We start from the raw sequence: 24,865 nt of genomic DNA, 5'->3' as shown, positions 1-24,865 counted from the left end.
ATTAAGGGTGCAGATCCCAATAAATGTTAAAGGAGTTTACGAATGAAGTAAGTAAACAGGCTCAAGTTTGGAAGCCTGGGTTAGTCACAAGTCAGTATGTGACTGTGAACAAGTTTCCAAATCTCCTTGAGCCACTATATGCTGATTTATAAAAATGACCATGAGCCTGGCACCACTGGCTCACACCTGTCATCCTAGCTACTCAAGGAGGCTGAGATCTGAGGATCACAGTTCAAAGCCAGCCCAGGCAGGAAAGTCCATGAGACTCTTATTTCCAATGAACCCCCCAAAAACCAAAAGTGGCGCTGTGGCTCAAATGGTAGAGAGCTAGCTTTGAGCTAAAGAGCTCACGGACAGTGCTCAGGCCTGGAGTTCAAGCCCCACGACTAGAAAAAAGAAATGAAGATGTTGTTATCTGTTACCTTTAGCTAGTATTGTGCTAGATGTTTCCTTGGAAATTAAGTATTTATTTGTGAGGGTGCTGTCATGTATTTAAGTTAAAATGTATCTGACCAAAACTAAGGTGGTATCAAGTTTGTAAAAAGCTTTTTGTTTTTTTGTTTTTTTGTTTTTTTCAACTGGTCAGAGCTGTTTATTGAGGAACAGCAAGGGGCACAGACCTTCCCACCGGTTTGGAGGTTGTGCTGTAAAAAGCTTTTTATCGAGTATAAGTAATCAGTAATGCAATGGCATCTGACCAATTTATTGTTTTTGCTGGGAAAAAATTCAAATGTTAACATCAAGAAATTGTGAGCATATGTTAAGAAAATTTAAAATGTTTGACTACTGTAGTTAAAATAATGATTCGATGTGTCATATCAACGGTGATTTAGAGTTGCAGGAAACAACCTTAAGTTTCTAGAGTTTTCACACTACTTCTGAAGGAAATAGATTGTTATTAAACTTTCTGTCTTAGGTAACATGGTATTTGTAGTAAAAAAGTATTTTCATTCTTTAGGTAAGTATTTTTGTTTGGCTATCAAACAAATTCATATTCTGTTGTTTTCTTGTTTTTGTTCTTGTTTCTTTTTTAGGAAAATACATAACCTTTGTTCTGGATCCTTTCCAATACCAGTTATTAGTGAAATATCATAAACAACTAAGCTTTCAAGAATTTGGTAGAAAATTAGCAGCAAAAGTATTTTCTGTCAAGAAGTTGGCTGAAAACGATGACCTTCACCACGAACTTCATGGCGTGTATCAATATTTGCAAGGCAAACCTTTGGAAACGCTCTTGGAAAATGTACTTCAGAATGCAAAGCAAATTGTTGAGACAAAACTAAGAGAAAACAAAAATTGGAACACGACCCAAATGTTAACATTCTGCAGGTCGGTAATATTTGAGATCACATTTGCAACCATATATGGAAAAATTCTTGCTGATGACAGCAAAAAAATAATCAGTGAGCTAAGAGATAATTTTGTAAACTTTGATGACAAGTTCTCATACATTGCATCAGACATACCCATTGAGTTTATAGGAAATGCCAAATCTATGCAGAAGAAACTTAAACAATTTTTCACCTTGGAAAACTTAACTCACATACAAGGATGGTCAGAAATTGTTCAACAGAGGCAAAATATCCTGGAGAAATACTATAATCTTGAGGACTCTGAAATGGGAGGTAAGGAACTTCTGAATGATTACTTGCCTTAAATTAAATAATTTACAGTACACCTTTGAAATAAAAAGATAAGATGGCGACCTTGAAAATTTTTATGCTCTTTCTAATTGGCTAATGGTAAAATGTTTTACTCCGAAACAGCCCTCTATGATAATTGATTTTTTTTTTTTTGCTGAGGTGGTAAAACAAGATACTTAATGATGATAATGAGAAAGAGTATAACTGAGCTGCGTTTACTCCTCTTATCTCATCCCCCACCTTCTTGCCCCCTCCACACACACATTACATTTTAAACTATTCTCATTAAGCAGAAAATTAGACTTCAGAAGCCTATTGGTTCTCATTAGCATGCACTGATCCTTGGCTGGGTCTGTGTCCTAACATCTTTTAATTAGCACACTGCAAATCTAATCAGTGTAATAAACGCTATTAATCTTCCTTTTCACTTATTTTCTCCCAGCACATCATTTTGCCTTTCTCTGGGCCTCTGTGGCAAACACTATTCCAGTTATGTTCTGGGCCATGTATTATCTTCTCCGGCACCCAGAAGCTATGGGAGCACTGCATGAGGAAATTGACCATTTTCTGCAGTCAACAGGTCAAAAGAAAGGGCCTGGAGTTTCCATCCACCTCAACAGAGAACAGTTGGACAGCCTGGTATACCTAGGTAATTTATTTTTATCTGTTATGAAGAAAAGAAGGTACCTCTTTACAAACTCAGTTTATCACTCATAGCTGTTTACCAAGAGGTGGAGGACACAGCTGCGTAATTGACATAATAACACCCATTTACATCAATTATAAATTATGTAGTTTATAGCTGTAGATACACTCATTGCATGTAAACATTAAGTCCTAGGTAATTAACTATGCAAGGTATGCAAAAGGCTAAACCAAAGCTTTGCAATTATTTAGGGGGGAAAAGGTTATGCCTATTAAGGCCTTTGATTCTGAGCATCTGCTGGTGTGCTAATGCTTTCTAAACACTACAGCACTCTCTCGACAAGAAAAGGATTCTGTGATTGAAAAAGAAAGTATTTCAGAGAGGCAACTTGTGTGCAAAATGTATTTATTCTTCCTTACAGTGTGGTCAGTGTGTGGTTCTCAAGAATATTGCAAAAATCCTTTGCTAGAATTTAATGATTTAAAAACACTAACAAAAAAGGAAAGTATGAAAGGAGGGAGGGAAGGAAGAGGAAATCGCACATACCAACAACTCCATCGAATGCATTTATAGTTTATAATATAGGAACTCACTAATGAGATGTTTATGGTCCCAATTTCAAAGACACTGTGGTCTGTAGGACAAGTATGTCATTTTTTGCTTTTTTTTGTGTCACTGTTCTTACATAGGCCTGGACATGTGTCACATGAGCTCTTGATTACTGCGGGGTTTATCCTTCTTTATAGCCTTTGAAAAGACTCTTTTAAATCATGTACTGAATTGATATTCCCAGCTAAATTCCACATCAGTGAGTGTGTCTGTGTTTTCTCTGAATTAATATTTCATCCAATGGTACTCCTCACAGTATTCGAAGTTCCTTTGGATACATTTAGGAAGAGTGCTTGTGTATCTCTCTTGTGTCAGACATTGTGTCAGACATCGTATTTTAGCCCATGCTGGCCTTCCTTTTTTATCTGTTATATACATTCAGGTTTCTCCACTGGCAACTTCTGAGAGCAGTGTGGGTCACAGTTTACCATCAGTTGACATTGAGAAGAGTGCTCTAAATTGCTCCCATTGGTCAAACTTAGACTCATCAATTTCAAAGGGTGCCTCAATCATTAAATAAAAATGTGTCACCTTGTATTTTACTGTGTTAAACATATTTCATCAGAGGAATTTTTATGCTTGTATGAAGAATTAAAATAATTTGAATATTATTAAAATCCAAATATTACTTTATTTTGCAGAATTATTAAGGAACAACACACAAAACGTATTTAAAATCTGGGCAGTTGCCTCTATTTGGAGATATAATACTTTTCTGGACAGAGTATTTCCAGTGTCTGTGAAAATATAGGCTAAGTTTTCCATATAATCATGTACTTTCCATTGTATTTTCTTCATAAGATGATATATACCAGGAAGTCATACAAATAACCTTTAAGGAACATATCTTTGTAGTCTGTCCATAAATATTGCTACTAAAAATTTAGTTGAAATCAGTCAACTCTTTTTTCTCTCTCAGCTCCTTGTCATAGAAAAAAAGATTATTTTTAATAATCTTTTAAAACAGAAGTATCTGAATTAATTTGATCAGAAGCAATAGCTAACTGTAGGGATAATAATTTGGATCTGTTAGAATCCATAGTTATCCTTTCAGATGATCATTCTTGTAACCCTCAGACATTTACAGCATTCCTATCACCAATCAATGAGTAACAGAGAAACAAAACTCTCATGTCAGCTGAAATCCACCTGGACAAGGGCACTCAATAGCCAGCAAGGTTCATCATGACCTCTGACACCAGCAGAGGCCAGTTTTGTTTATTACGAGAATTTGAAATGATGAAGCTGATTATCTTTTGGGATATGTATCTACATATCTATACCTATAGATAGATAGATAGATAGATAGATAGATAGATAGATAGATAGATAGATAGATAGATAGATAGATAGATAGGTAGGTAGATAGATAGATAGATATAGATATTCATCTGCTAGAAGGTTTAATCAGATTGGAGGGCATTTTTAGGAACCAATTAGACAACAGATGAGCTGTGTACTTAGTCATGATACAAACGAGTATTTCTCTGTGTTGCAGGAATATACACTGTACAGTGCAAAGGCAAAAGTCATACAACCAGATATTCCCTGATATATGCTCATCCTTCTCGTCTCCTTAAGGAAAGAGTTGAATGGCTTTTAAGTACAATCTCTTTTTTGAAAGGGGGTTGTGAATCTTTATTGCTATGAGAGAAACTATCACAATGACAAAATGAGTGCTGCATTTTTTTAATTAGGTAGAAGATTTTTTTATATTAATATAACTCAAGAGATTCTTCTTTATGCAGAGATTTGCATGCCCACACAATTTGACAATGAAGCAGGATTAAGAAGGGATTGAGGATGTCATAGTCTGTTCAAGTAATTCAAAACAATCATTTGTGGCCAGAAGTTACGAGAGACGTGCTTTTATCACTCTTGAGAATCTCTCTTTAAGAACTGTCTTCTCTTTTCTTTTAGACAAAGACAATGTGGTTATATTTGTGGTACTTTATGTATCTTGTTAATGAGGATTCTGTTTGTTATAACTTCATTAACATGATGTACCTGTTAATGTTTAGTACAGATCTCTGTGATTCCATTTAAATTTACATGACTTAATAAGTGCAAAGAGGTTTGGACAACTGTTACTTGGGGCTAAAAATCCAAATCCGGAAAGATAACTATAGCAAGGAAGTTTGAGAAACTAAGAGGATTTTTTTTTTTGTAGATATCATTTTTTTCCAGAAATAAGTGCTGGGATGAAGACGTGATTTAGAACTTTGGATTTCAAAGATAGGTCAAGGAAAAAGAAAATGGAATCCCAGAAAGATGAAGATAAGCTAAATGTTGGTGCTGGAGCAATGCACTACATTTGAAATTTTGATAAATTGGTAGCTAATAATTATAATGTCTACTACTTCTTATAGGTTACCTGATTATGGTATGTAAACAATAGAATAGTACAGAGGAGAGATTCAGTACAGGTTTTCTCCAAAATGATATTTAACCTGTATGACATCCCTGAAAACTCTGTATTATTTTCTTCCTTTTTGATTTTTTTGTGAACTAAATAAGCCTCATATTCATATTTACCTTTCCCACAAAAGTAATCTTTAAATGCATTATTAGAGAAAAGATTATATAATCTTAGTTAAAAACATAATGAAAAATGAATCATAACTCCTGAAAAATTTCAGTTATCTATTTGTTTTCAATGGTATATTCTGAATTTGACCCAAGTTGCAAAAATAATTCTCATGCAGATATTGGAATAAAACCCAGTTATTGTAAAACAAGTCTTTGTATGGATAACTTCAATATTTCAAAGCAGCTTCATAACTTCATGGGCTGATTACCTACATTCTCTGAGCAAGTATTTCTGCTACTATTTTGTACTGTTTCTACAGATAAGAAAATGTTAAATCAGTTAAATTAGTTAGTGGGAGTAGAAAAGGGAGAGAGGCACACATTTTCACTCAGGTTTTCTGACCACGAGCACACTTTTCTCCTCATACCTGTCTGCCCCCAAACCTCTCAGTCATTTTTTTTCCTTGTCTCAACTGAAAGAGAGGAGAAATTTCTATTTTGATTCAGCCAAGACAGCCACAGAATTCACCAGGACAATACCAGGAAATACGAGCTTTATCAAGATAGGTTATCTCTAACTTCAGGACAAGATATTCTGGATAATTGTGTTTGTTTTACATTCTTTTTTCCTGTACTAGGGATTGAACGCAGTGGCCCACATACTCTTGGTAACCACTCTATCACTGAACTATAACCTAGACTAATATTAATACCAATTGTTTCACTTTTGCTGTATATATCTTAGCTTACTTAATTTTCAAGTATAAATATTCTCTCCTAATCCGTGGAAAACAGGGTTTGGAAAGATTAGGTAATCAATCCAAAGCACACAATTAAATAGCACACTTAAAAGTTAATGTCAAGCCTGATTGATTTCAATGTCTTACAGCAATCACTGGCACCCTGGGCAAAATTGCTCTAAAATATGCATCAGAGTTTTTGACCAGTGCTTTTCACAAGATGCTTTTTATCACTGGTTCTGGAATCCTCAGAATTTGTGGTTAAGGATAAAACTAGAGTTCCACATTAGAACTTGGCTGATGTTTGTTAAGATAAAAATAAAGCCTTCACTTTAGAATAGTTTGATACTAGAAAAGTTACAAAGATGGTAGAGTCCTCTTGTGTCCCCCACCTGAACAGTTTCCTTTATTTCTACCATTGTACATTTCAGTGCTATTGTCATGACTATGGCAATTATGTCAGAAAAGTTATCATTCAATATTATAAAGAACTGTGTGCTTGCAGACTTGATAGCTTAAATATTTCAGATGATGGTGAAGTTGGCTGAAATCCTCTCTTCGCATGAGGCAATAGATGAAGTATAAGTTATATTCCCGGTAGGAACATGTTTTTATGTGCACTAAGGATAGAAACCAGATTCCTGCATACGGTAGACCAGCTTTCTCCCACCAGCTTCCTTCCTTAACCACACGCGAGGCCCTTCTAACTGAAGAGGGAGGAAAAAGTATCTCTCAGCAAAGAGTACATCCTAAACCTGGGCATGGGGGCACTGAGATTTTTATGTTATACCAAAAAAAAAATGAAGTTGGGTTTCTTTTAAGTTAAAAATATTGATATGGATGTAAATCACTTTCATTTTAGCACAAAACCAAGACTAGGCAAGAAGAAACAAGCTAATTGAAAGGGAACTTTGGTGCTAATTATAGTAGCCCATTATCCTATTTAGTCTAAAAATTAACTGCAAGGGCATAGGATAAAGAAATGTGAGGCTTTGTCTCAAGGCAATGATCTGGAGAGATTACAAACGTCTCTCATCGCTTTGTTCTAAGTTAAGGGCAGCTAGCTTGAGGAACTCCCTTGGTGGGAGGGCAGCCAAGTTCAAAATCACGAATTGAAAGGTTTTCGTGTATGCATTGCTTCTGATTCCATCGCTTTTGGATGGAGGGCTTGTGTGTTTGTTCTACAATGTCAGGGCACTCTAATGGGGTAACCAGAGTGTCTGAGAAGCTCAGGGATATCAGAAGGCTTATAAGGAGTCAGTAGAGATCCTATTTCGAAAATTCTATTCCTTCTCTGTTCCCACAAAGCATCACTGCAAGCGCGTTGCTTGGGGTACCGAAAATGAGAGTTTCTCTCCACTCATCCAAGACAAATAGCACATTCAGTGCCGGCACATTTGTAAGAGGTACATGAAGCTGTAGAATTCTTTTGCATATTAAAAGACAATACCATTAGGTGTGACACACAAATAGAAAATGCGTCACATTTTTAAGGAATGAAGAAAGAATAGAGAGAAGGAAGGGAGGAAGAGGAGATGGGAAGTTATGCTATATTAACGTGGTGAAAGTATTTTAAGCTTCTTGCCGCAAATAACTTGTCAAGAAGTGAGATGGTGCATATGTTAATGAGACTAATGGAGTCACCACATCATTTTGTGCATGATAAATGTTATGATTTTCATTTTCCATGATCAACTTAAATTTTAAAACGAAATTCTGCACTATCTTACGTGGGTTCTTGGGAACACTTATATGTACCTTTTGACCTTGAAATTCCCATGTTGCTATATGCATGAAGATCAAACTCATCTGTGGAACTCCCCGGGCTGGCCAGCGGCAGTGGCTCAATGCTTTGAGCAGAAAAGGGCCTTGACAAATGCTTTCTAAATAGGTACATGTTGACTCTATATTTATATGCTTCGCACTGAACGAGAGGCTATGTCTGAAAAGCAACGTAGAGGTAAACATTTGTACCAATCCAGAATTATTCTTAGCTTTCTCCAAATATACACTTGTTGAGCCAAAAAATTGTGATTTTTTCTTTTTGCTTCAAATGATGGCAATTTCTTGTTTACCTTGTCATGTGCCTAGAGACACTTGATTTCACCACGCCTTCTAGGGCACACCATATTCATCTCTACGCCACTCTCCCTTTCCCGTCCACCTTCTCTGTAAGACTGGCCAAGTATTCCGCCCCCGTGACCGCATTGGGGCCTGGTGGTTCATTTCACTCCAGCCATCCCAGCCATCCGCTGATCACCATAGCTAATCAGATGGCATGCCAGCCTGCACCAATCATTAAGATGACCCAAATTAACAGCCTGGCCATGTCACAGTACATTCATTCCACACACAGAGACACGGCCTAAGTGTGAGGCAGAAACCCGGATGTGCTTATTTGTGTTTGCATTGTTACATGCATTATTGATAGCCATGATCTGCTTCAGCACTGTAACTGTGCAAATGAGAATCATCTGTCGATTATGCCAGTCAGAATTGAGATCTGAGGGCCAAAGGGAAAGAGTATTTGCCTTTTTTTTTTCTTCCAACGTGTCCTTTCACTGGCTCTTTTTCCTCACTTATGTGGAAGTTCAAGACATTCCCCAGCCCTTTGCTTAGATGGAACATTTGATCAAATGAGCTTCCTATTCTGAACAGAGAAACAAGACTTCCCTAGGCAGGTGATGAAGATAGTTCAGGCTCAGCAATGTTCATTCACTGTGGGGATTTTGATCCATTTTTCTTACAGATACTAGTTAGGGAAGCCCAGTTCTTAATAAAAGAGAGCCAGCCTTAATCACAGTTAAAATCTGTGGTACCTAACATTGCCTGGTGTAAATTTTATCCCCAACACAGTTGCATTCTCCATCGCCATTTTTCTACAATGCCTCCTAATAATGAACGTGGATGTAATACCCACTAAATGTTAGCATAAATTAACAATCTATTATGCACAATAAGTTTTGTAAAACACAGATAGAAATCATGTTTAATTAAAATTAACTTCTCTATGGAAGCCAAGTGCAGTAACAATTCACAGTGACCTTTTATTACCTGCAGTTCCTTGTTTGGGCTGTATGATTGACAGCTAGCTGTTTGGCTATGATGTTGAATTTCAGCTGACAAGACTTTTCATTTTAACTCAATTTGCCCGCCTATCACAAGCTGGTGGCAGGCCAGACCCAAGTCACCCAGCTTTGCCTTAGCAGCTTGCTCTAGTTCTCATTAGTACGCATTTATTCAGTGGAAATTGGAAGACAAATGCTTGAAGGCATGTGAACTAAGTATAGCAAATTAGGTTTAAAGACTGAATATTTATAAGTATATGGAAAGTTTTTTTTTTAATTCTAGAGCAAATTGAGAACTGAGTGCTAGCTTTGGTATAAAAGAAATGAAGATAGAGGCGGGGGGGAGGGAGATTCTAAGAATAACAATACTATAGGCTTTTCTTTCCATTTTAGAAATATGCAAAAATCTTTCTGACAACACCTTATCAAATAAAAAGGCTGGCTTCTCTTTCATGGAATGCTTGCACAATGAAGTTTTAACACATCGTGTGTGAGAAGGGGGAAAAATGAGGGTCATGTTCATTTGTTGCTTGGTTATCCCTTGGTATGTTTTAAATTGCCTTGTTTGTTCGGCACTAGCACAGAAACAGATGTTGCTCTACCGTGCAGGATAATTTACTGTACCTCCTGGTGTAGCATGGAAGTCCTCCCAGGGCCCAGCTGGTCTGTCGGTGGTGCTGGCTGGTGTCTGCTCAACTCTGACAACTACAAGTAGAGGCTGCAGTTTGTGGGGTTGTTGGTTTGTTTTTTTTTTCCTATTATTGTGCAGTGTGTCATTCTTCACAACATTCTGCCCACACTCATCGTGGGGCTGGTGGAGAAAGCTGATGGCCTTTGTGTTGTCTTCCAGAGCCCCATAAGCTCAACTCTCCATTGCTGATAATAATGCAACTCATTACTTTTGTCACCTAATGATTATCGGCATGATTGCTCAGAGCAAGAGCCAACCCCGTCTTGCACACATAACTGGTACTGGAAGGTAAAACAGATTTGTCACTTACGATCTGACTGCTGAGCCACACTTTGAGTTCCATTATTGTGATTAACTTCTGCATAAGATATGCTTGCCCAATTGTCATTTGTGATACTGCGGTGGGCACAAGCTGCCATGCTTCCCAAGAGCACACTGGCCAATCGGATGTGACGATGTTATTTGGATTGCGAAATGCCTGCTCTGTCGCAGTAGCCACCCTACCATTATTTTGCTTTTGCATTTTCTTCTTCCCACACCCCTACTGGACTTGTTGGGTGAACAGCACTGCTACATATGTCAGCTACCATTTCACACCACAAGCTAAAATGATGCTATCCTTTGTTGGTCCAACAGAGCCGGCAGCAGTACATGGAAAGGCAACCGTTGCTTTTCACCATAGAAATGTTGGCCGTTGGTGTCCTGCCAGCTGAAATCTGTCGTGTCAGGTGCCTTGTGGCTATCTGCTGTAGAGTCCAGGTTCCAAAACCAAAGTTCTTATCTGGCCTCATCACCAGCAAACCGATTTGACTCTGCCTGATTATAATAACGAAGGCAGTCCAAGAGAATATGCACAGCCTCACTGTACGTCACATTGAATCACCCTGCTGCCTACCCAGAGCTGACCGCAGCCTCATTTCTTTAGACAAATGCATGCTTAAGGAAAAAAGAAACTCCTGGGAGAAGACACCCAAAGCTACTCCTATCCCTCTGTGAGCTACACATAGATATAAATTTTATGGAAGTAATATCTGCTTTTATTTGTTGACGGATACAAGTTCTCACTGAGGAGCCTGCCTTTAATAACCTAATAATTAGATACTCAGTGTGTCAGAATTTTCTGAACACCAGATTCTCTGTGTGTACACTGTGTGTGTGTGTGTGTGTGTGTGTCACTTCTAAATTGTCAGTCATAAACATAGCCATTTGCTATCATGTGAAGGGGGAAAAATAACCTCCATTTGGAGTTCTTTCCACACTGCTGATTAGAGAGACTCAAGCTTTATATTCTAGGACCTATTCGCGGTGGTGGAAACATAGTCACTTTTGATTATGAAGGGAGAGATGCAGACCTAGACAGGAGCTCCATGCTGATATGCATGCTATCAGAATGATTTATGCAAATTATGCATATTATTCCCAAAGGAATTCCTCCTCAAACTGCCAGGATAAATTGCCGGAAATTAGCCATAAAATCTGTCGTGCTAGGAGCAAAAGGTGAAGGCCACTGGGAAAGCAAGGACATTCGGCTTCTGGAATGTTCCAGGGAATGATGGTGGCAGATGCTAAGGAAAACGTGATTTTCTTTTGTACCCTATTAAAAAGTATTTTCCTCTCAAAATATTTCCAGCAAATGCTGACTCGCGCTTTATTTACAGCTAGCATGAAAGAAATTAGGTGTCAAGCTGTCTCAGAACACACAACTACAGTTACTTTACTATTAACGGCCTCTGTGGTTATTAAATGGTTAAGATGAGCTTGAAAGGCATTGCTACTACCTAGGTTGGTGAGGTGATTCCCTTATAGTGTACTCTAAGTTTGACATGGTTTATGTATAATACAGATACCCCTAACATGGTATTCCTTTCTGTAGACCATTCCCCCTTACAAAAATCATGATCTATGGCTTTCTGACTCAAAACAATATGGCTGCCTCTGGCCTGTCAAATGAACCCTAGCTGTTTGGGGGTGTAGCCACCCCCTCACCCTTGAACTCTTCATGATGTCCAATGAATTTTATGAACATCGTTTCCTCTTAATCAAGTCTATTGGTAATGAACTTTAGTGATCAATTGAGGGCACTTTTCAATCATAGTCATATTTCAGTAAGCTATGATTTATTTCCTTCAGAAAGCATCATTTTTGAGGTATTTCGACTGTGTTCACATTCGGGCGCATTTCGTATTGTTGAAGAGGATTTGATTATCAGTTCTGACACCAGTGACTGCTGTCTGCGGAAGGGAGAATTGATAGCCATTTTTCCTCCAATGCTACATAATGACCCTGAAGTTTTTGAAGCTCCAGAGGTAAGCAAGCATCAAGCCGGGCACTGCTACTTCTTAGGCTGTACAAAACATCCCTGTCTTCATTCTCTCTATCTCTCTGTCTCTCTGTTTCTCTCTTTTTCTCTTCCTCCCTCCCTCCCTCCTTCTGGCTCTGTGTCTCTGTCTCTGTCTGTCTCTGTCTCTTTCTCTGTCTGTCTGTCTGTCTGTCTCTCTCTCTCTCTCTTTCTCTCTCCAATATGATACAGGCAGGATTTGAGACAACTTGATAGTTTTGGTTTTTTTCTTCCTTCTGATGGGAAAGTTTGTCTTTAAAAAAAGAAAACACTAATGTGTGTCCTAAGGATCTATCTTAAAGATAGTATAATCTCTAAGTAGAAATGCCAACAGAAGACTCTCTATGAAATGGGCATTCTATCTTGGCCATCAATAACTTTAGACCCAAATTAGGTACTGTTGGTAAAGAATTAAAAACCATGGTGGGTTGACTACTGACAAGGCTGGATAAAAATAAATGACATTCAACTACTGTATTTTTTGCAGCATATTTCCAAAATAGAGTTGATTCAAATAACATCATCACTGTAGTTAAACCCATATACTTAAAAAAAAAAAAAAAAAAAAAAAAAAAAAGAAGTGGTCGGTGCCCCGGCTAGATCAATTAGTCTAGCACTATGAACTTGAGAATGTAAGCTGCTGCTCATGGGGGAAGCTCTGAGGGTAATTGTGTCATCTTCTTCTATTTTTTTTTTCTGAAGCTCAAGTTGATGAGCATCAAAGGCTAGAAATTAATCTACTCTGGTTCCTCCCTTAATACTACTTGAGAGATCACCACCCGCATGCAAATTACGAGCAGCCAGGTTCTTTCTGCCTATTCTTCCCACCAAGTAAGGCGACTGCCTCTCTCAGGGTCTTTGCCTGCACACTGTCTTTCTTACGGAAGGGAACTTAACTTCTGTGATCCTTTTTGAGCATTTCAAAGCTGGGCTACTTTAAACTTGGTTTCTAAGATAGATGTTTTGCAACCCAGCTGAATTTGTGATACTGTTGAATTTGGCAACTAAGGAAGAGGAGACTAGATTCAAATACAATAGCATAATTTGCATATATTTAATCAACAAAGCAAATGTCTATGAGTAGGGGGGTGTAGATGGTTTCGATGCCTTTTAGAAGAAGCATTATCAAGTAACCACAGCAATAGGATGTAGATTGGTTACAAAGGTATGGTGGAATTGTTCTGCAGACAAAATTTATCTTGACTTTTACAATATCAAAAAGTTCTGGGGCTGGGGATATAGCCTAGTGGCAAGAGTGCCTGCCTCGGATACACGAGGCCCTAGGTTCGATTCCCCAGCACCACATATACAGAAAACGGCCAGAAGCGGCGCTGTGGCTCAAGTGGCAGAGTGCTAGCCTTGAGCGGGAAGAAGCCAGGGACAGTGCTCAGGCCCTGAGTCCAAGCCCCAGGACTGGCCAAAAAAAAAAAAGTTCTGCCCACTAATAGGCAATAAATAAAACAAATGAACAGCTAATATCTGATGAAGCCTTTAAGTTTCAAAATAGTTTTATCTGTAACTAATTTTTATTGGACTCCACTTCTACTTGCTATTTTCATTGTAATGATTTCTAGTCCTCTCATAGTAATTAAACCAACACTCAGGCTATCAGCAAAGCTCAACATAGGTCTACCACATCTCCCTATCTTTATGGAACTGCTTCTTGTATTCCTTCTACTTCTCACTCTGCTATATCCACATAACAAGCAAAAAGGAAGAAAAACTTGATTGAGAAGTTAAGGAAATTTTTGCTGGGTACTGCTGGAACTCTGGAAATCAGAGTTCAATCTGAGGATTGCAATTTGAAGCCAGCACTGGCAAGAAAGTCAATAAAACTCTTATCTCCAATTAATCACCAGAATATAGGAAGTGGAACTGTGGCTCAAAGTGGTAGAGTGCTAGTCTTGAGTAGAAAGGCTTAGGGAGTCCATGTTTCTTTGGGTCTGGCTCACTTCACTTAGTATAATTTTTTCTAAGTCCTTCCATTTCCTTATGAATGGGGCAATGTCATTCTTTCTGATAGAGGCATAAAATTCCATTGTGTATATGTATCACATTTTCCTGATCCATTCTACTAAGTGAAGTGAGCCAGACCCAAAGAACCATGGACTCTATGGTTTCCCTCATAGGGAGTCATTAGCACAGGTTTAGGCTAGTCACAGCAGAGGATCACAAGAGCCCAATAGCTATGCCCTTATGAACACATAAGATGATGCGAAGTGAAATGAACTCCATGTTATGGAAACGACTGTTATGTCACTGTTGTAATTACTTTCAACATGCCATGTGAAACCATAGCTTCTATTGTTGATGATCCTCTTGTATCCCCTTCCTGTGGTTGTACTCGCACTATCACTGTATCTCATCTGAGTACAGTGGATACTGTATATACTGGTATTAGAACTAGGGAAGTGAAAGGGAATACCAAAATCAAGAGACAAAGGATAAAAAGACAAACAACTCCAAAAGCAATACTTACAAAACCATTTAGTATAAACCAACTGAACAACTCACAGAGGATGGGGGGGAGAGGGAAAGGGGGAGGGGGAGGGGGGAATGAGGGAGGAGGTTACAAACAGTACAAGAAATGCACCCAAGGCCTAACGTATGAAACTGTAACCTCTCTGTACATCACTTTGACAATAAATAGAAAAAAGAAAGAAAGAAAGAAAAGGCTCAGGGAGGACACTAGGCCCTGAGATTAAGCTGCAGGACCGAAAAAAGAATTTCTTTTTTTTTTTTTTTTTTTTTTTTTTTTTTTTTTGCCAGTCCTGGGCTTTGGACTCAGGGCCTGAGCACTGTCCCTGGCTTCTTCCCGCTCAAGGCTAGCACCCTGCCACTTGAGCCACAGCGCCGCTTCTGGCCGTTTTCTGTATATGTGGTGCTGGGGAATCGAACCTAGGGCCTCGTGTATCCGAGGCAGGCACTCTTGCCACTAGGCTATATCCCCAGCCCAAGAATTTCTTTTTTTAAAAAAACATTTTCATTTATGTTTCTCCCTCACCACCACAGCAAATTTCCTAAGTGACGATACCCAAATATCACTACTTTTGATTGTAACCACAAGCATTTGCCTCTAACTCTCAGAAGAAAAAATATAGTAGTGTTATGAATACTGCTTTAGCTCATTAGCGTCATTAACTTCAGTTGCTAACCACTCTCAATTATGTCCTAGATTTTACATTAACGATTATACTGCACTTACATTAGAAAAAACTAGCTAAATATTTGTCAAAGCATTGTTTTCTTGAAATTAAATGTACAATGCTGATAATTCCTAGCAAGGAAGAAAAGACACAATTTGGAGTCATAGTTCTATGACTTGGCCTGCTCTGATTATTCATTCTGTGAATAGTGATTAATCACATACAATCAGCCATGTATTTCTTTAATTCTCAGCTTCAGTTGTCAATGATGCAGTAGATATTCGCTTAATAAATGCCCCATCACCAAAATATCATGCACTGACAGTAAAGAAGAAAAGAAAATCCTGGAAAACCCTATCGGGGGCCATTTGTCATTGGGAACACAAGGCAAAGTGCTCAATAGAGCCTTGTGTTCAGTACCCCATAGATGTGGAATGGAATGATAAAGCCTTCTTTATATATGGCTATTCAGGCAAAACTATGAGGAAGACTTCTTCGAAATACAGTTATAGATGCTCCTGGAGGACACAGAGCTGAAGAACCTTAGCAGAACATTGTTTCTTCCAACGTCACGAGGCATGGTTTCTGAATGTCAGAGCTCTAGAAAACTCTAGACTATTGCAGGCCACCATAGCTTAGGATTCTCCTTCACACTTCACAACTTTGAGTCTTGCATCTCTATTCCTGAAATGACTTTATTTTCGCTCAGCCAGTTCCAGATGTTTCCACTAAAATCACCTTTAATCATCTCTGACTTGATGGTGACCCCGAGTCCCACCCTGTCTCTGGGAATTTGCCACTGCCCGTGCTGTTGTTACCTGTGCTTGCACTGTGGTGGTGTAGACTGCTTTCAAAGTCCTCCACCCAGGGACACTCTCCCTGAAAGTGGATTGAATAAGGGGAGGCTAGAATGGATGAATAGATGGAAAGAGAAAAAAACAGTGTCATTAAAGCTTCAAATCAGGACAGCTATAGGTACTGGGTATACAATGGCCAAATAAAGTAGCAGCTTGTCTATACGTGCAGAAATAGACTTGAGGCAGTATGAATTACAGTAAAAAGAGATCCCAGGAGGCATTTAAGTGCCATGGATACTTTCTGAACTAGCCCTCAGTTCTTGCAAATATTTGGACTTAGTTTGGACAAGGCATTTTTTATAGAACCGGAAAGATTTGAATTCTAAAGTATTTTTAAAAAAAAGAAACATGTTTAAAACAGTAAGTGACACGGAGTGCCAGAGAGTCAATAATCCTAGTTACTCAGGAGACTAATATCTGGAGGGTCATGGTTTCAGGTCAGCCTTGGTGGAAAAGTTTTCTAGATTCCATCTTCAAAATATCCATGAAAAAGTTAAGCTTCAGGCATGGCCCAAGTGGTAGAGCGCCAGACTTGCTAAATAAGAAGCTCTGATGTCAAATCCCAGTATTGTCAAAAAGAAAGAAGAAAAATGTTTGAGATCTGATTTCCTGCTGGGTTACCAACATGCTCTTGCTGTATTAAAGATAATTCCTTTTCTGAATATTGGCGGCTTAGCATATTGTGTATTCAGCATTCTTGTAGCTTTTGCCATATGTGAAAATACACTGGCAAAGTGAAGTTTACAGCGAGTAAGAGCAAAGGAACCAGTCCCCCTTGACGCTTCCTTCCTCCTCTTTTTCGCAAGCTTCTCCAGGCAGCACCAGCAATCTATTTATTACCTAGTAAGGAGTAAGTAGTTTAAAAAAAATCCGAGGTCTCCTTCAGATTTACGTCTATTACTGTCAAGAAATGCGAAGGACTGTCAAACAATCAGAAGTGAATTATGATTTCCTTTCTGCCTAAATGCACTGAACTGGAACGATGGAGACCAAATGTGGTTCAATTTTCTAGGTCTAGAAGGGCTAAGGGATAAAGAACGGCCTGGCTACATTGTTGGACTGTAGGGGATAAAGTGCCACCGCTAAAGTAGAAATGTGTTACCCACTGTGCTGCCACTTCATGTGAAGAACCACTGTCTCCTCCTCCTCCCTCCCCCGCCCCGTCCTCTTGGGCATCAGGAGCCGGAGATCTGAGGATCCTAGTTCAATTCCCACCCAGACCCACAAATCTGTGAGACTCTATCTCCACTTCAGAAGCAAAAAGTTGGAAATGGAACTGTGATTCAAGAAACAAAGTGCCAGCCTTGAGTGAAAAAGTGAAATGAGAGTGTGACGCCCTGAGTTCAAGTCCTAGTACCAGCAGGCAGAGAGAGACACACAGACACACACAGACACACAGACACACACACACACACAGACACACACACACACACACACACACACACAGAAAGGGAGAGAGCAATGAGCCTTTGAAGTATCGCCCCACCAGCTCTGTAGTTACAGGTCTTGTTAACTGCAGGCAATTCTTGCCTAGCTAGCTACTCTGTAGAGTTAGGACATAATAGGATGATAAATGGATTTAAAAGGCCTTAAAAAATCTTAAATTACTATCGTAATCAGCCTGTTGAGGTTGATTGTTTTCATTATTCTTGGAATAGACTAGTTATGCTCCAAATAACCTTGCTGAAGCCTCAAACAGGAATCGAGATGTGTCATCGATTGACTTCAAAGAAGCAAAGATGCTTGGAGCTCCTACTAAACCCAAAATACTGTGAGAGCCTTGATGAGTACCACGGGGGAAAATGTCCCCCTTGACCGAAGGGCCTACAGGGTAGTGATGAGGCCTTGCAACTGTCTTCTTACAGCCAGATTCTTCATGTGAAAGGGTTCGTGCTGTAGTACATTAACACCGCATACCTAACATACTGAAACCAGAAATGGGTATCTTTCAACTTTCCCGAGATGTCACCGTCATGTTACTGACTGTGAAGCCCTTCAGCATAGAGTTGAGAAGTGTCCACAAGCCCTGACAAGCTGCGGCTAACTAGCTACAGTTTACAGCTCACCTGCCCCGGACTCGTGGAGATGAAGGAGGGAATTCTGTACTTTGTCACCGTGCTATCAACAAGGACTTTAAACCAGATCTAGCAGTGCAGCTCCTTGGTCATCCCTTCAAAACACTGGCGGGTCCTGTTTATTATTAGGGAGTCATAGAGTCATTTCTGGCTTCCTACAACCAGATTGTGAATTGAGTGTATGATATAACATAGTCATATAGTACATCAGGTTTTATGCTTTTGTAACATCAGGGCTTTCTACCCAGGAAGTGCTCAAAAAAATTTAAAAAACATATTGAGCCGAACTAAACATAGTATTTGAAAAACATGAGTTAGGATCTTATGCAATCTTCTTCTGTCATGGATATAAAAATTATTCTCTATCCACAAAATGGTCTTTGTATCTAACGTGAATTTTAAGTCTTCAGTATTATACCATTGCTACTATTCGGAAGTAATGAATATTCAATTACTTCTCATTCTCTACATGTTTATTTTCTCATTCAATATGTTTTCTTCAAGAGCTTAAATATTGTTTTTTGTTCTTTGGGGCTTTTGTTTGTTTATTTCTAGGGCTGTTTCTTTGTTTTAGCAATGCTAGAATTGAACTCTGGGCCTCAGGATTGTTAGGCAAGTGCTCTACCACTTAAGCCCTGCCTGCAAGCATGAATATTGCTTTAAAATATACGTTTTCCTCTTGTATAAACATACTAATATGTATATGAATGAAATACAATGGACAATCTAACAACTTCCAAATTCACCTGTTAGTTTTCTTCAACCAACAGTTGACTTTCTTCTTTCTACCATGAGGTGAGGCAGCGTAAGTTCCTTATAAGCACCAGATTCTTGAGCACCTAAGACCCCAGACTCTTGAGCCAAAACACACCTCTTTTCTTTATAATTTTCCCAGTATCAAGTACTTTGTGATAGCCACAGAAAATTAAAACACTGGGAGAGAAATAGGAAAGGGGAAACGAAGTCGCTTATGTGTTTAGATTTCACTTGTATATGGAGAAGTCATTTCCTAAGAGCATTTGGGGGTGTGTTTTCTAAGTTCACATGGGGTATACACATAATCAAGTTTTCTTTCCCTGAAGTTTGCAAAACTAAAAGACGCCTTTGAAAACAGGAAGGGAGACCTGGCAACTTGTTAGATCTGAATTTGGAAGTATTTCACAAAAAAAGTTATGTGTGATGGGGGGAAGGGGGGTGGATGTACTGGGGCTTGAACTCAGGGCCCAGATGTTCTCTCTGACCTTTATATTCAAAGCTAGCATTCTACTACTTGAGTCATACCTTCACTTCCGGCCTTTTGTTGGACAGTTGAAGATTTATCTTCAAGGTCTACAGAACTTCTTGCCCAGGGTGGCTTTGAATCCCTGGGGGTTCTCAGATCTCTGCTTACTGTGTCGCAAAGATTACAGGCAGACACAAAGTACTGGCCCTTGGTGTCAAGTAAAACTAACACTGTTGGTTTTTCTTTGTAGGAGTTTAGATTTGATCGCTTTGTTGACAATGGCAAGAAGAAGACCACCTTTTTCAAAAGAGGGAAGAAGCTGAAGTTCCACATAATGCCTTTTGGGTTTGGAGCCACCAAATGTCCAGGCCGATTTCTAGCTGTTGCTGAAATAAAGCTTTTGTTGGTTTTTTTTCTAACATATTTTGATTTTGAAATACTTGACAACCAACCTGTAAGACAAGACCATAGCCGCTTGTTGTTAGGTATTCAATATCCAGAATCTGATGTTTCCTTTCGGTATAAGGCAAAAGCTTAAAGAAGCAAAAAGAGGGAAAGAAATTTATAGCAATGAACCTGTCACAAACGTGTCTATCTGTTCTTTATTCCTACAAATGTAATTGCTGTGTGTATTTGTTTTAGAAGTGCCAATCTCTGTTTTATCTGAGGTCAGTCCTAGTTTGTCCGTGGTCACAAAACTTAAATCAGAATGGTGGCATTAAAATGATCCTTAGAATATCCTTGATGAGAAGTTCAAAATAGCTTTTGAAAGCATCCACTTAGTGTGATTTTCCACTTGGTATAATAAGTGCAACTTTACAGCCATAAATTTGGCACTGGGAGAATTTCAAGTCACTCAAATTCTTCTCTAATATGTAAAAGTACATTTTATGTACCACTGGAAAAAATGTGTTAGAAATGGACTCAGACTAACATGTTCCAAATTCTCAGAGAAGGAAATTAAATTTCTGTGAGCTACACTGTATGAAAATGTTCCCTTCAAGTATAATATCAATAATATCTATATTGCTGGGGCACGTTTGCATTAAATGAGTTTTGCAGCAGATTAAATGTTTTGACTTCACTTCCATATTTAATCATCCATAAATGTTTTTTATTACTTTGTATACTGTGGCTCAATAGAACAACATTTCTTGTTATATAAGACCTCTCTTGTTCGTGTTAGATGCTGATAAGATTTAATGTATAAGAAAACACCAATTCTGCAATTGCCCTAGACATTAGGATTAGGTTTATTACAGGACCAAATGTGGAAATCATTTCAGCATCCACTGTAGCATTTGGCTTTAGTATAAACTGTAAGAGGTATGTCAATATTGCAATAAACACTTTCCTAAATGCTTTCATTTATAAAACCTGAGACACTAGATAACAGTGTTTGTTCTTTTCATCTTACCTTTGAGCTTGAAGTTCATTTGCATTATTTTGGAGTGTGGCATTATGTGATGCAATATAATTTCATGATACAGTGAAGCATTGTGAGTCAAAGACTTCTCTCCTTTCTCTTTCTCTCTTTTATTTCTCTCTCTTTCTTTTCTTTCTTTCTCACTCTCACTTTCTTTCTGTCTTTCTTTCTTCCTTCCTTCCTTCTTTCCTTCCATCCTTTTTTTTCTGTGCCTGTCCTGGGGCTTGAACTCAGTGCCTAGGTGCCATCCCTGAGTCTCTTTGTGGTCAAGACTAGTGACCTATGACTTGAGCCACAGCTCCACTTCTGGCTTTTTCTGAGTAGTTTATTGGCTATAAGAGTCTTACAGACGTTTCTGCCCAGGCTGGGTTCCAACTGCCATCCTCAGATCTCAGCCTTCTGAGTAGCTAGGATTAGAGGCATGAGCCACTGGTGCCAACTAAAGATTTCTGATATTGGCTTACCATGCCATTGATATTTGATGTAAAAGATGATACAGTATATAAAGAGACACAGCAAGTAATTAACCCAGTTAATTCCTGCTGCATTGATTGGAAACTTGAACAATTCAGAAATTTGCTTTAAAAACAAGAAATGGATTTGAAAAATAAACATTACGAACTGCTTCTCATGACGTACTCAGTCCTTAAATAAGGATCTAGCACTGTTCTCTCCCTGAGCACTGCTCTCGTCCACGTGTGCACTCGCTGGTATGTTGGTTTTACCTGATTGAGGATGTCTTGATCTTCGAAGTGACCATTTATAATTGAATACATTTCCGGGGTACCAAGTGACCGTGTGACTTGTGAATACAATGTGGAATCCTAAAATAAAACCAGATAACATATCCATCACCTCAAATAATTAACTTTAAAAAACATTCAGTATGTCAATGTATGAATAGAAAGCATTGTGATCGAGGTCAGGCCTTCTATTGTTCTCCTCCATCCGTCCCAACCCCACCATCCTGTCCAGTTACCGGCTCCATCTTCCCGAATGTACATTGAATACCATGACTCTGTTTTCCCACGCTTCCTCTCTCCATTCATCCACTCTCCTTCCCCTTTGAGCTACCCCCTCCCTTCTGCCAATACGTGTTTCAGCTTCCTGGTATTCGTTTCGTTGAACTGTAAGTTAGTAGTCTGAAGCAGTTACGCCATTGGAACCCTATCCTGTATATACCATACCTTAGCCAACACACACATATATATATGTGTGTATATGTATGTATGTATGTATATATATATTTGTGTGTATGTGTGTATATACATATATATATACATATGAGCCTTTGTTCTCATGTTTATAATTTAAGTCTGTGAGCATTTGAAATGTGTTCTCTTAGCGATTTTAAAACGTATTAACCTTATTCACTGCAACAGAACTCAGAGAGCAAGCGAGAGAGAAAGAGAGAGAGAGAGAAAGAGAGAGAGAGGAGAGAGAGTCTTCCCAGTAGAGATTTTCTATTCTTTAACTCATCACCCTATTCTCATGCCCTACTACTTCTGTAAGTACCATCTTACTCCCTACTTTTACAAATTTAATTATTTTAGATCCATAAGTAAGAAAGAATATGTGGAATTTCTCTTTCTGTGCCAAGCTTTTTTTTTTTTTTCTTAATTTAGGATAATGTTCTCCAATCACATCTAATGTCTCAAACGTTAGAATTTCCTTTCAGGTCTAGATAGCTTTCCATTGTAGCCATACAGCACATTGAATTCAGACATTTCTCTGTTAACAGACACTGAGGCTGATTCCATAACTTGGCTAGTGTGAAAGAGTGTTGCAATACACGTGGAGTGCAAATGTTTCCTCTACCACCTGATTTCCAGTCTGCTGAGTAGACACGAGAAGTTGGACAGCTGCATGTACAAGTCTAGGTGGATAGTTACTTCCTCCTAACACTTCAAAGATACTGCCTATTCTTCATGCGTCCCTTCATGCGAATGAGGGGTTAGCTGTTATTCAATTTAATTGTTCAGGCTGCTTCTTCTCTCTTACCCCTTTACATGTTCTGTGAGTTTTTGAAGTCCTTAGATTCTCCTTGTCATATGCATGTGGCACGATGATTCTGGAGTCTCAGACGGAGGTCTTTTGAGAATGGAATATCAGCATCCATTTTCTCTGAGCATTATTACCTCTCTCTGGTCCTATATTGCATATCACTCACTGTAAGCGTCAGCTGGTATGATCTTTCCTTGCTATATTTCCTGTCTGTAACTTCTATCAAAAGGAATTTCTTTAGATTTCTCTTTCAGTGTCTTTTGTGTATAAGGTGCCTAATCTGGTATTTGACTCAACAACTGAATTTGTTTCTTCTTTTCTTTCTTAATCTTCGGTTTGGTTTGAGAGCTGGGGAAATCTTCCTGTTCTCCTTAGTTCATGGCACACAAGTATAGTTAGTCTAAGCGAGGTTCCTTCGGCTTACCTTTTATTTCTTCTCTAAAACTTAACATCATAGCTGTCGCTATCAAGCAATGTGTAGCGTTTGACATGTACATTTCATTTGTAGGTATATATATATGATCATCTTGAGATCATTTGCTTTTAATTTGCATAAACATATTCTCTACAAAGCATAGCCTTTCTGTCTTTTATGAAGCTTTGTATTTTAAATATATATATCCAAGCCAGGCGCCACTGGTTCACACATGTAATCTTAGCTACTCAGGTGGCCGAGACCCAAGGATTGTGGTTCAGAGCCAGCCAAGCAAGAAAGCCTGTGAGACTCTAATCTCCACTGAACTACCAAAAAAGCCCAAAGTGGAGGTTACCGAGGACCTGAGTTCAAACCCCAAGACCAGCACCAAAATTCAGATAGATGGATAGAAGATAGATGACAGATATCCAAAATGCTCTATAAGTATTTGCTCCATTACTCCTAAGCGAAGCATAATATTCCATAATATGCGATCACCACTTCTCAGTGATGTGTTTCTCCATTAATGGAGCCATGGGAGTGAGGGATTGCAGGGAGGGACAAAACAAGAACTTCAGAGCAACATCTCCCTCTCCCACTACAGTGGTTAGCCCTACGAAGCGTCTGTAAATCTTGTCTCCAACTACCTCTATCTCTTGCACATGTAGGCCATGAGAGGCTTCGTTTTCCCTAAGACATAATGAGTTTGTTACTTTCCTTCTTCAGAGATATCCAAGCTGCTTGTTCTATGGAATTTCAGTCGATTTTCAGTCAAAGTGTCTCCAACATGTCAGCTTTCAAATTTTCCATTTCGTGGAGCTTTTGAAGCTGAATGATTACTTTCTTTTTAGTTTGAGAATTCCTTTTAGTTCTTCATTTGATGTGGTCATCTTTTAGAATATCTCGTTCCTTCAGCAGACACACAATATTACCTTTCATCCCTTTAGTAATACTAAGCAAACATACTTTATATCCTATATATGATATTTCCAAACACTTTGTGTTCTGTGGGTCTGATTCCGTAGTGCTTATGTTTTATTTAACTCTTCCTTGGTATGGCTTGATTACTAAACCCTGCTCCTTGGAATTATGACTCAGGAAAAAGGAAAGTTAAGACCTGGGTTTAAAGTTCATCCTTCCAGAGAGAATTTTGTCAGACTGCTAAGCTTATTATCAAACCCAGATTACTTGAAATTGGGGTAATTAGGAACAAAGAGGGGTCACTACTTGCATATTATGGGTTTTAGCTCTAAATCAAGTAGAATTCAATCCCTTGATTAGGAATACACACGAGAAATGGCTGTTCTTTTATTTGTTAGTTTCTTGTAGATACAAGACCAAGATAGACAAGTTTTCCTATGGTCTGACCCCGTGGAGCAAAGTTTCTTTTTATTTTTACCTACCAAGTATGTTGGCTCTACAGATTATTGGCTTTATGCAGAGTTCTTGATTCTCT

The 24,865-nt window shown here is 38.7% G+C and overlaps 1 protein-coding gene across 1 annotated transcript in view; it reads left to right on the top strand.

Moving 5' to 3' along the window:
• LOC125360439 (cytochrome P450 7B1) overlaps nt 1-21,134 on the top strand; it is a 161,596-nt gene extending 140,462 nt beyond the window's left edge. The window contains exons 3-6 of the mRNA XM_048358386.1: nt 1,035-1,625; nt 2,086-2,292; nt 12,057-12,232; nt 19,815-21,134. Of these exons, the coding sequence (XP_048214343.1) occupies nt 1,035-1,625; nt 2,086-2,292; nt 12,057-12,232; nt 19,815-20,102 (1,262 nt within the window). The 3' untranslated portion in view covers nt 20,103-21,134. The remainder of the gene's footprint in view (nt 1-1,034; nt 1,626-2,085; nt 2,293-12,056; nt 12,233-19,814) is intronic.
• The last annotated feature ends 3,731 nt before the right edge of the window (nt 21,135-24,865 follow it).

Source organism: Perognathus longimembris, chromosome 12 (genome assembly GCF_023159225.1).
Source record: "Perognathus longimembris pacificus isolate PPM17 chromosome 12, ASM2315922v1, whole genome shotgun sequence".
In the NCBI taxonomy this organism is placed as follows: domain Eukaryota; kingdom Metazoa; phylum Chordata; class Mammalia; order Rodentia; family Heteromyidae; genus Perognathus; species Perognathus longimembris.
The sequence above is the reverse complement of the archived record's forward strand: the minus strand, read 5'-3'. Positions and strand labels throughout refer to the sequence as shown.